A 13,396-nucleotide genomic window follows, 5' to 3' on the forward strand; every position below is an offset into this window, starting at 1 on the left:
TAGCCAAGCGCGATCGATTCAATTAAATTTCTTTCTCGAAAGGTATTACCTTCCGTGGCAAGAATTTCATTGCCTAACGAGTTTTCGATCGCGCGTTAAGTGAAACCGGCAACGTAAACGAAGAAACGATGAGTCAGATGTCTGACATGGCAGCCGATCGAAAGGCAATGGAAAAAAAGACGAAGTCATGTGAATAATTCAGCGAACACGTAGCAAACGAGAATACTTAGACACGCCGGAATCCCACTTTCGAAATCGAATTCATCCATCGTGGCGCGGAGTCGGCCGCTCTCTGCACGCGTGCCAGCCACGATCCTTTACGAAAGAACAGCCGTTCTGAAGGTATATCGCGGATAATGGATCAGGAAGCCGTCGGTCTGATAACGTATCAATTTCCTGTCCATTTTCTACGATGCTCGTACGCGCGTACAGACATCGAACTCGTAAATCATACGGTCACGTCGCTTCTATCGGGTCCATGAATGCTCGATTAATACGCGAACCGTGCGTCGAATACGTACGCAGTCGATGGAAAAGTATCACGAGACGGTATTGTCGCGGAAAACTAGCGGCTCGGTTAAAAATATCTGTTCCGATACACGCCTTTGATTGCACGTTATGATTCGTAAGTTGATACGGTGACATCCGACCGTTTCGTTCGTACTGGTATCGTTAAACTTTCAACGTTTCAAAAATTTGTTCCGATCCACAATTCTGATACGTTGTGATTTGCTAGTTGATACAGTGACATTTGATCGTTTCATTCGAACCTACATCGTTCCGACAATTTTCACTAACTTTGCAATGGTACACGTACACATGATCCTATACTGAAGGTAAAGATTATATAGTATCGTAAAAATAATAATATATTGGGCAATTAATTGTATCGAGTTTGCATATTTATCTCCAACTATATGTTTAACTTCCAGTGTTTCGACAATTGTCTATTAACTTTGTAATGGTAACACATCATATATCATCATATACTATATTAATACTATATTAAATTAATACTATATTAGGGAACTGACTGTCATATAGTAAAAGAGATTTTTACGACATGTATCGAAGGGTTACAAGTAATCCGGTGTATCGGCATCCCGGATTGCAGTTCCGAACCAAAGACGCTGGTAATGATGGAATGAATGTCCATTGAAAAGTCGTAATGCAAATGTTTCGTTGTGGAACTGATTCTAGACGATGGGAACGCGACTACAGAAAGTAGTGGCGCAACTTGTTTACTGACGAGGAAAAGAGGAAGCGGCAAAGTTCCGCGTCAATCTCTTTCTCGCCTGATTCGCGCCGCGACCACGATGAAAGTTTACGAGGAGATTACCAGGAAATAGTGTAGCAACGACGCGGTAAGGGACAGAATCTTTAGCGCGGCACAGCTTTCCGTGATGTAAAGATCCCGAGTGTGTCTCGCCTGGAAATATGAAATCAGTGTGTCACTGGCACTCTTCCCCGTATTTCCATTTCAACACTTTTCTCTGCCGCTTACCTGCTTGCCTCCTAAACTCTTCTTCAACTCCATTTACGCAACACTGAAGTAATATGGAGGTGTTAACCTATATATGAGCCACTCAAAAGCCAAATGGATCGACTCTATTTTCTGAAATATTTGTTGCTTTCGATGGCAGAGTACATGATTTGTTTTTAATATTTCAAAATTTGTAGGATACATATGAGCGTTCAAATGTTGATCAACTTTATAAATGAAACGTAGAGAAAGATATCAATTAAGAAAAAATAACATTCAAAAGATAAATATCGTGTCTCAAGATGTGACTTGAAATTTTTAATTATTTATACTATGTGCTTGTAAATAAATTCATGGAAATAAATTCTTCGTATTTTGGTATACCAAATATTGATTATAAACATTCGTATAATAATTGTTTCTGAGTAAATTTAATTAAGTTAGTGTATACTATTTCAGCGTGCAAGCAACTGTCCAGATCGGTGCAGGGGATCTTCGGACCGTCTGATCCTCTCCTCGGTGCTCACATCCAGAGTATCTGTGAAGCTCTCGATGTCCCGCATCTGGAGGCAAGAGTGGACTTCGAGCCAACGTTCAAGGAGTTTAGTATAAATCTCTATCCGTCGCAGGACCATTTGAACAAAGCCTTCAAAGATCTCATGTCCTTTCTAAACTGGACCAGGGTGGCCATAATTTACGAAGAAGATTACGGTAAATATCTAATCTTTTATATTTATTTTATTATACTTCTCATGCGATACCTAGTAAAAAACTTTCCTTCTCCTTGAAAAAATTTACGTATCACTTTAGACTACCGCTTGAATTGTTCTACTCGGTCCAAGATTTAAATTTGTAACAATTAAATGACGATTGCCATAACCATGTTTCATTTGAGGATGGCTATTGCTTCGAGCTTGCTTGTACCCAATTTGTTTGTACACACTATTTTTGTGTAACCATCCAATCCTAAACCAGAAATTCACCATACACTTTACACTTATATCCTTGTTACCGTTCAAAAATCGTGTTATTCAAAACGCGTTGCTCGTAAGCATAGTTATACACATATTATGTTACGTGGGACGATGGGAAATAAAAAGATACGACGAAGAGGAGAACCATACCATTGAAACAATGGAGCAAATACCCTAGGTGCCGGCAGATTTGCAAGCATATGAGTAGCGCTCTCCAAGGAGTCACGAAACAGCGCTTTCGCGGATATCGTGCCGTAGCGTGTCATACAGCCTAGTTATTACGCTGTTCCTTTTTTTTTTCTCTCCTTTTGTTTTGTTTTGTTTTTCATATCTTCTTTTTCAACAGCTAACTCCACGTGTCGCGTCGCGTCGCGTCGCGTCGGTTGGCGCGATGCGTTCCTATGCAAATAGAACGTCGGAGTCAGCCGGCGGAAGTGGATGCCAACGCGACGCTGAAATGTACGCCTGTCACCTGCACGCACACGCAACCAACCTATTCCGCGTGTAAAATCACACGATTCGTCATTATCGTCGACATTTCTTCCATCTACTTTTCCTACAAGTGTCACTGAACAATCTTCGATTTCTTCGATTCGAAAGTCTCTAAATATCAATTTATTTTTATATTAAATTTCAATATTTCGTATCGGATACAGTGTTACAACAATGAGTATCTAAATATTAACTAAATAGCTACTGGAGAAATGATAAAAAAATGATTATATTTCCAGAACAATTGAATGTATAATGGATCTTAAGAGACCAAAGGTTTTAGTTCTACGATCGTTGATATCGGAGTTTTTGCTTACGGGGTTACAGCTTGCTAGAATTTGAAGTTTCAATATTATTCCATTTCGCGAATAAACTTCTTAGACTAGGACTTCTACTCTTGATATTTTTCCTCCAGCTTTGTTTCTCAACTTAAATATATAAGATATAATCTTGAGATTGGAGAAGGATTGTTTAATATTTGAAAATTAGATATCATTGACCCAGAGCTTTCAGAGTCCAAGCGTATCCAGTGTAACTTAAACCTGTCTGATCCTTGGTCTTCTTCTTGACCTCGTGCTTTCGAAGGCCAAGGTTTATTAACCTTGTGTTTTCGAGGTCAAAGCGCTCCTTCACCTTGCTGCTCCAAAGTTACTCTCATTTAATTAACACCTTCTAAAGTCAACGTTCTCTTGTTCCCGAGCTCGCAAGTTTCCACTTCGAGCTTTTTGCTCAAGAATGGCAGAACATAATACGAAACAACTTAGCAAATGAATTATAGTCAAACATTCGTTGAAATTTATGCCATTCCTTCAGCGTGTTTCAAATCTTTAATAACTTATGAAAATAGTTTTTCCAAATTCCTGCATCGTTATGAAATTTTCACGTTTTATAGGAAACCAGAGCGTTTTCTAATATTTATAAAAAATGCTGGTTAAAATATCGTAGCATCGAAAGTAATCTCGTGTAGTCAATGAATTTCGCAAAAAACTTTCACGTAACGTTAAACATTGATCGAGTGCGGGAAAAAATTGATTGCAAAGCTCAGTTTTTTTCACCGAAAACGAAAACCATGTTTTATGGTGGTTTACATCGCTTTCATTTATATTTCGTTTGAAAAAAAAACCAGTACAATATTGCATTTTTAACCGGTTGGTATTTGGACAAGGAAAAAAGGTCTTGTTATCTTAAGTGAACTATTCAAACTTCGTTCAATTTTAAAAATTACACAATGGCCGAAGGAAAGGAGAGTGATCATTCTTTGAAATTACTTCTCCTGATTAGACGACGTAATCGCTTACGGAATGGCTTGCAGGAAGCGGAACGTTTCCCGCTAAGACCAAGAAAAGACCTTAGGAAGGATGTCCCTTTTTTTACATCCTGTGACAGCCATAAATTTCCCAGCAGCGATTCCGAATAGAGACGTTTGAAAATTTCTTCTCGTTGAAGCATGTCACTGAGCATTTCCTCGATATTCTGTCTGATGGAATATATTTTTCAGCTCGGCTATTCATCGAAAATGCGGCAGAATTTTGCCTTCCGTAGCACGACAAAGCTTTCCCGCGGGTCGATCGTTTAAATGTGAATCAACGTTCTTCGCTCGAGCCGGCTGTGCTTCGCGAAGCAAAAGAAAATGATCTCTGCTTAAACTCTTGCATTATCCCAAGGATTTCGATCTTCGGACTTCTCTAAATCCAATTAAAATGTAATCTAAGAAGAAGCTCCATCTGCTATAGCAATGTCGCTTCTGTATAAACTTCTGGAAGAACCCTCAGTCTTCTTGAACCTTCTTCAAGGGTCCCGCAAAGGCGGTTCAAAGCCTTCTATACCACAAAGCTCCTTTGCTCAAGACCCCTAATAATTCTCACCTGCTAAATGCAACGAGCAGAACAACTCTACGAGGTGACATGGTTACAGCAACAAGCCTTTATTAACGTTTCACCGTTGGGTTTCGCTGTTTGTTACGCAGAGAATATAGGCAACGCGAGGCCTACAGTTACAAATGTGCGCGTGTATGTAAATCGGGACAGGCTAGACGTCTCTGTCGCGTTCATCGCGCTTTGTGCCAGACCCGCCAATTATTCTTCCACGGATTAATTACCCGAGCCATGCTTTGCCTTCGAACAGGATGACTCGGCTCTTTGGCTGTCGCGAATCGAGTCACGACACGGCGTTAAGCTCGCATGAATAGACGCTTGAATCTCCGCATCGAAAGCGCGCCATTGTGTCCATGTTTTCGTGTAACAGTACTGCAATGGTTCTGCACGAAAATATTAAACCGCAATGGGAAACGGAGATGAATGGTTCTTTTCAACATTGGTTCGTTTTAACATTCATCGAGGTTGAACACTCGAAAAACTCCTTTCAGACCCATTCGAACATACGTACGAAGGAAGATGTCGATGATTCTTTGATATGAATGAGGTGGACTTTGGCGGCCCTTGAGATGACGAAGTTACGTTTCAAATAGAAGGAGTGTTTCGATAGAAGTTTTATTTATGTTCTTTGGAAATGGCAGGTTAATCGATTTAGAATTTAGTGAATTGAATAATTTAATGATCTGTAGTGTTGTCATTTGAGTATTTTTCTATCAGACGAGAAATCTGCATGATAGATGATAGACAATTTTATTAAATTTATTTAATATTTCATATTTCGTTTCATGTCAAAAAAATTGTATGTATTATTCATACGTGTCCGTGTCTCCATCAAAAAAGTTTGACAAGGGAAAATATTTTTAATACATAGTTTAAATAAAAATACAATGTCATCTTCTGGTAATAAATGATCTGAGAGTTTCCGATATACATATATCAAAATACTGAAAATAAATAGCAATTTCATTCACATTAACACGAATTTTCGTGAACAAGCTAAGTAATCAACAAATCGAATACTCGAACGAAGCAAATAAACTCATATCTAAAATGACATTTGGAAAACGCAACGAAGAGGATGCAAGCTTTCTAAATTCTTGACTGTTTCATGTACTTTTTATATCGTGGAAAACCGTCATAAATTACCAGCCACGAAAATCGTAAAGGTCGCGGTACCACAGAGTCATTCTGCAAACTAGTTTCACCCCCATACGTTCGTCCTCCACCCTCATCTCCAGCCAACCCGTTGTTACTGAGTATGTATACACGAGTACAAAGGGTCGGCCGACGTGAACGCGTTGCACCACGTCAGGGCGGTGTGATAATTGAAAACCGCGTCTAAGAAGCGGTTTGTTATTTTTCAATTTTACGTTTCAAGCAAACCTGGGCCCATTACTTAAATGGCATTCTTTCACTTCGGTTACCTCGTATTTTGCTCAAAGGAGTTTTCTTTCATTTCTCCTCTCGAAATAAAATTCATTGCCCTCGAATGAAAATTATTGAAATACCTGTTTTGATTAAACGAATTTAATTAAACGTGGTATTTTATATAAATTCAATTTCGCTCTTTGAGTTATTCAAAACGCGCGATGTTTGGTATTAGTTTAATAACGGCGGAGCCATTGAGGAATTGTTTGCTGTAGAAGGAAGCTCTCGATATTCATAAAATAGAAAAAGCTGAAAGGATCAAATTTTCGGAGTTCATTCGGTCGATAAATTTTATTTCCAAGTCGATACACGAACGTACCTGCCACGATTGAAACTGGTAAATGTCACGAACCTATATTTTCTGAGTATTAATCAAATCGATTCTTACATTCGAAACTACGTCACGGTGCTCGAAAAACTGCCGCTCGTTTCGTACTTTCGCGGATGATACGGACGGAAAAATGTGACGACACAACGGCAAAGGATGAAACTGGAAGAGAGTCGAAATGAAAACCGACCGGCAATAAAACCGAGATCCGATTTTAAATAAAGTTTCCTATCCAGCCCCTACGAGACCTCCTGTAATTTTTCGCGAATTTCATTTCGAACCGTGTTCCCTGGCGACACACTGAAACGTTTGCCATCGAATCTGTTAGATTCGACGAATCTCGATTTTCTTTTGCTTGTGATATTCGGATCACTTTTCTCGCGATACTCCACTTACCATGTAAAAGGTGAAACAAAAGGATGTAATTGATGGGTGAAATATACACGTGCTTCTATCTGTTTCTTGGCAGGTCTGTTTAAGCTACAGGATCTCGTGAAATCACCGCCTTCGGCGAGGACCGAAATGTACATTCGCCAGGCAGGACCTGGTTCTTATAGACAGGTTCTTCGAGAAGTCAGACATAAGGAGATCTACAAGTTGATCGTCGACACGGATCCTGCGCACATGCAACAATTTTTTCGAGCGGTGAGTCAAGATGTTTTAATTACGAAGCTGTTGTCGTTTATGTAAATATGGGTTTTGATGAAACATGTAGCACAGATAGAAATTTATTTCACTCTTTAGATACTGTAACAAGTACTTTCTTTTAAACATTTTTTAAATTGAACATCTATTCACATTTAAATTTTTCACAGATACATGAACATTCGTAGCCTAATAATTACTTAATTTGAGGATACCGTGTTAAATTTTCTAAACTTGTCGTAGACGTGAAGTTATAATCGTTATTGTATCCATTTCGATTATGATTTGCATATGATTATATCCTCCAAGATTATATACTTTCACTTTAGTATTCGCATCAGTACCTGTATCAGTTATCAGAATCGGAATCGATCGGTATTCACGTGAAAGATCCAACGAAACAAGTGGTGGAAGATTTAAAAGGTCGAGTTGCTCTGCTGGATAGTTCCTTTATCGTAGCACGGGACTAGTAGCGTCTATACGAGGCGAAATATTATACCGTTACGTGCTGCATCAAGGAGCTCGCTACAGATCTCTGGTACGCAACCTAGGAACCCATAGAAGCTTACATCCTTACTCGTAGGAGCGGAAAAAGAGAACGACTGGTAGAAGGGGAGTGACGTTCGTCGATCGATACCGCAACTACAATGTGTATAGCTTCGGGATAGACACAGAACGAAGACCCATAATACTTGCTCGCGGGGTATTTAATCTCCGAAGTCTCCGTAATGCTATCGAGGACGATACATCAGGGGAAAACGATTTATAATTCGTTCGCGGCCAGGGAAAAAATATTCTCCGACCAATCTAGTGTCCTGCCTTGTTCTATGAAACAATTGAATGAATTATGCCGATCGAAGTTATTAGAATTCTTGTTTAGGACTACTGGGTAATTGTAGCTGATTTATCGATTAAGAATAACGAGGAGGAAAAACATGATTATAGAATATTTCCTATTTTTTTACAGGAAAGCAATTTTAAGAATCACTACGTTGGCAATTATTTAAATTAAAATATAAATATTTCCATGTTTCTCTACTTCATCTCAATCAAGACAGACAACAATTCTATAATCAGAAATTTAATACAATCAGATTTAGCCGCAAATGAAATAACAGAGAAGTATGACACGGAGAAAATTTGAAAACCACAAGGCAAATCAGGTAAATCCTTCGCTGGTAATTAGAATTCGTCTGCATCTCGAAACTGATTACAGCCGGAAGAAGCCGGACATTTATTTAGAGCGAGTGTCAGATGTCGGTACGAAAGAGGCGAGCAACGCGAATTCGTTTCGTTACTTACATCGTTATCCAATTGCCAAGGGATTTTCTTATTCATCCAATGGCCGTAATTTTCACGAGAAATAATAAGATAACAGAGCCGAAAAAGATACCAGAGACGAAGAGAAATGCAATTTGCTCGGAGGAGCATTGCAATTAGATTTACCGATAGCCACCGCGATTCCCCAGCACCCAGTCGAACTCTAGCGTGATATTCAACGATACGAGTTGGCTCCGTTTACGAAACAACGCCGCCACCCCAAAAATATCAACTATTTAAACAATTCCTCTGGACGCGAAGTAAATTGCGCTTCGCTTTCCGTTTCAGTGGATTATAATCAAAATAGGAGAACTTCAATGCGATTAGTGAAGCCAACTTTGAACTGAACAGTAACACAAATGATTAATCGTTTTTATTCACGAATTTAGTATTCGCATTACGAGAATTCTATTGAAAGTATTCGTTCAAAGAACAGACACAGGACGCTGTTAAACATCCGCAAAACTCATGGGGCGCTTGATTTTCTCGAGTTCGGTAAAATAAGATTCTCGATAAAACCATTATACGAATAACGTACTGTATTGGCCAGGCACAGTATATTGAAATTTCTCTGAAACACTCGAGATTTGTATCGAACAGAAATAACAGTGTGGAAGGACATAGAGAAATATCTACGCCGATCCATAAAATAATTCGCGAGTTCATCTCGTGAACAACGATAGGCGTACGGCCTGAACAAGCTCTGAATGTTTGTATTCTTGTTTGCAGCTAGCGAAAAAATGGTAACGTTGATCAAACAGGTTGAATTAGAGAGGCATAGGGGATGTTAGCCAGATGAAATTGCCTCGAATGCATCGCCATCGTTCGGGCTTGACCTCGAACTTTTTGGAACATGCCGAACCGACGCGAGAATTCGAACACGCGGAAAACCGTTGCAAAGGGTAATTTGCTTGGTTGGAAATTTGTTACCGCGGTGACGTTGGTATTTCTGTTCCGTTTTTAATTTCCGCGCTGCACGCTATTGGTAACACGCGTTGTTTTGCGGTAACCTTTCAATTTTTATTCCAAAGTTTTTCTCGCTCTTTTTTCTCAATTTTTCTCGAGCAAAAGGAAAAAAGGAAGAGGAAGGACGTTTAGTTGTAGCGAGTTAATGGAATTTTTTATCGCGACAGCAGCAACCAGACCACCGGAAGGCTTTCGCGAAGATCCTCAATTTTTCAACGAATATATTAAGGCAACTTATACCGTCTTTCTATAAAATGCTGTTTAGTCGCTTTAAAAAGACATTACTCCTGCAAGCAACTCATCGTCCTGCAGTATACCGGCCCCGGTATTCCAACGAATTCATGAGTTTGTCCCTGGCTTTCGCTCGCCGGGGGACTCTTTTCTTTCAGCGTTACTTGCCATTGTGCGCTTTTTAAAAAATCTTACAAAGAAATCCCGTATGCTGGAAACCGTCATAAATATTCATTACAATAAAACAAGATGGACTTTTCATTTCAAAGATCGCGCACCACTGATGAAAATCTAAAAACTCTAAAAATTGTACAAACTAAAAATGTCATGAAACAACAGGTATTTCCTAAAATAAGTACTTGTTTTCTTTTTCGTCTGTTTCATACTATAATATGGAATACTTTTTTTTTATCCACAATAAGTGGCATAAAAGCTAACAATTTGACAAAAATGAATTCATCATATTTTTCCCGCGCAGTCTTTAAATATTGCAAATATTCATACGGCTGAAATATACCTCGCACAACGTTTCGAATGCTCAATAAAAAAAAAGAAAAAAACAGTTTACCAGTACCGATGGAAACGAAACGAGCAACTTGCAAATCCAACAACCAGTGCCACTATTTTTTTCTCGATTCCGTAATCAAAATCCTATAGACCAAAATCCTGTAAACTGAAATCACTGCGGTTGCGAGCTATCGATGAAACGACGCGCGAGATTTCGGTGCGTGTTCGACGGAACGTTCGTTGGAACAATGACGAATATCGTCGTTCTCGACGATGGTCTGTCAGTAGAATTTGCGGCGATATTTCTAGGGACAGGTTTGTCCCGTCGTCATTGACGCGATACCGCGTCGTCCATGTCGAGGAGACGGTGTTTTTCACAATTTTCGACCTTTAACCCGCATGGCTGAAGCGCTGTGCCGAGAAATAATCCACGGAAGCATAGGCGTGGTGGAAATTGCTCGGCATCGTACACCGTTTTGCGTCGAAACGGCTCTGACCTGAGGTTCCACGTTTTTTTCGCGTGTTCCACGGGAAAATGATGAACAAAGTTTATACGCGGCAGCGAATTCACGCGACAAAAATTAGCGCGGCTGGTTTTTACGAGACTCGTAAATAAACGGATTACTGTGAGTGGTTTAGTGCTGACAGATTGACAGCGACGATAAAGAAATTGCTCTCGTAGTTAATTAATAGGCGATTTTATCTTGCCTTTTCCCCCTTCCATTCTTGTGACGTCATTATAATAGCTTGTGGATTGTGGCTTGTCGTTGAACTGAGATAATTACGACGCGTCGATGAAAGCAGTCGCTGGTTAATTGAATTGCCACGATATTCTTGGTTGTAGGACAGTCACGGATAATCACGTACGACGCGTTCGAGTATCGTAATGATCGAAACGTGATTCGTATTAACGATCGTTGATCGAAGGTGAGAGAAAAGAAATTCATTTGCCCTGTTGGAATGAGTTTCCGCCGGTGATACATTAAACTGAAAGATTATTCTTTTAAATGAACCTCTCCATATCAACCGGGTACAGTGTCTACGTATAAATAAAATAAAAAATAAGAGCATTAAAATTCGATATGGTATCTATCACCAATAAAAGCAAAAAACAAAACCCAGAAGTGCTACACAATACTTCAATCTTCAGCGTTCATTAAGCGAAACCGAGGTTACAATGATGTGTATAAAATTTCTTTTTAATTGCACTTTTTTTGGTCCACTATTACAGAAAACCGATCGATAGAAACGATCACGAAGTCGAATGCCACGCTCGATCCTCCGATCCCCTTGCCTTCGGTCGAGAGGCAATCTTAGTTCAAACGTGGTCGAAGGAAACTGGGTATTTGCATGCCCCGTCCCATAGGGATTCCTGCGGATATCCCTTCGTTGCTTGAGTAATCAAAAAACCTCCCAGCTTTCATACGGTCGTCTCCTCCCCCATCTTCCTCGCCTTGTCTCCTCCCTTTGTGCGTTCAGCTTTCTATCATGCTTGTTTTCCTTTCGTTTCTTCCCGTTTCTCCGCACACCTTAATCTCCTGTCTCTCCTCCTCGAGGAAATCCGTGCACGTTTCCATTTCTGCGAATGCTTTCTGATTTCAAATCGTGACTTTGGTTGACGTGTGGGATTAAAGTTGGAAAAAAGGGGCAGAAGATAATTTGAGGATCATTACGATAAAATACCTCGCGCCTTTAGGCAGGGAGTTGATTTAACAGATAGAACTGGTTTGATGAGTAAAAGATTTCTTCTCGTTGAACGTATTAGATTAATATTATAGGTACGTTTCATGCGATTGTCCAAAATGGTTTAATAAAGGAAGGAATATTTTAGGATAGAATCCATAAAAAAATGTCGGAAAATCTTGACTCTTCTGTCAAGAAAACTTTATTTTTCATTTTCGTGTAAAATGTATCTTATCAACATTCCTTTTTGAAGGGATCACAGACGTTTATCATTTCACTACAAGAATTTACCAAAATAAATTTTCAAGAACTTTCCATGTTAAAGTACTTTACAATCTTTTCCCTATTTCTACAGTTTTCACGAATATTAAATATTAGATAGGACGAAATGAAGACGCGGTATCCTCGAAAAGCGCGAACGTTTGCGCCCGAAATCGGTGCTAATCACGTATCTAATTGCCGTTTTTCTGGGTGTTACAGATTCTCCAACTGCAAATGAACGATTACAGATACCACTACATGTTCACCACGTTCGTAAGTATTGAACATTACATCGATTTTCCATATCGCGTGTCCACGTGCAGCGATGAAAATTACAAACAAATCCTTTTAACCAAGTTCGGTTTAATACGGATTCGCGGAAATTGCTTTAGCTTCTTTGAAATGCACATGCCTAAAGTACATGTAAATTCGTTGCTCTCGATATTTCTCGACTTTTCTCAATGAAACGTCCACCAGTGGACCGCCGCGCCGATAAACGTATCATCGAGATCTGAATTACGATTTTAGTAATCTTAATGCAAACGCTTAATTGGCGTTCCTCGATGTTTTTATGGAAAAATAAATTTTTATAAAAATTAGTAAACGTTATCGAAGACGTTAATTGGGTTTATCGTTAAATACACGAATGATTTCATTTTTCTTTTCTCTTTAAATCAAGCTGGTTCAAAGCTTGACAAACGTTGCAGAGTTTATTTAAGCGAAAGGTTTCAGTTTCAACGGCAAACCGAAGCAATCCTGAAATTAAACGTCAATTCGGTGTCAAAACGCAGCAGTAGTTCACTCGATTTGTGTTTTTTTTTTTTCCAGAGCATCCTGTTTTCCCCTGTCCTTGTCCGTGCTTCACTTGGAATTCGAGCATAGACTGTGTCCGACTGCCGCGCTCGAAAAACGTTGCCGATAGATATTTCGAGCACTTTCACGAATAATTTCGAATGAAATTACAGGATTTTCGACAGTGACCCGGTACATCTGGTTTCGAAATGCCATTCATCGGAAACGTTCGGAATTTTTGAACGCGCGCCGCTGCTCGTTAAAATCAATGAAAAGTATTATGAAAAAAAATATGTATCACGAATATTCAAAATCATACGCTGACAGTATTTTCCATGAGTCAAAACAGATATAAAGAGAAGTCAAAAAAGAGGGCTGTGATTTGGAAGTATCGTATTTGCAACGAATCTAT

At 39.4% G+C, this 13,396-nt stretch overlaps 1 protein-coding gene across 2 annotated transcripts in view; it reads left to right on the plus strand.

Moving 5' to 3' along the window:
* The window catches only part of LOC138181531 (glutamate receptor ionotropic, kainate 2), a 152,286-nt gene that overhangs the window by 85,587 nt on the left and 53,303 nt on the right, over positions 1 to 13,396 (plus strand). For both annotated transcript variants that reach the window (XM_069116379.1, XM_069116378.1), the window contains exons 4-6: positions 1,943 to 2,194; positions 7,049 to 7,224; positions 12,412 to 12,465. In XM_069116379.1, coding sequence (XP_068972480.1) covers positions 1,943 to 2,194; positions 7,049 to 7,224; positions 12,412 to 12,465 — 482 coding nt within the window. The remainder of the gene's footprint in view (positions 1 to 1,942; positions 2,195 to 7,048; positions 7,225 to 12,411; positions 12,466 to 13,396) is intronic.

The sequence above is a fragment of the Bombus flavifrons genome, chromosome 7, assembly GCF_040668555.2.
Source record: "Bombus flavifrons isolate JBK064 chromosome 7, iyBomFlav1_principal, whole genome shotgun sequence".
NCBI classification, from domain to species: Eukaryota; Metazoa; Arthropoda; class Insecta; order Hymenoptera; family Apidae; genus Bombus; species Bombus flavifrons.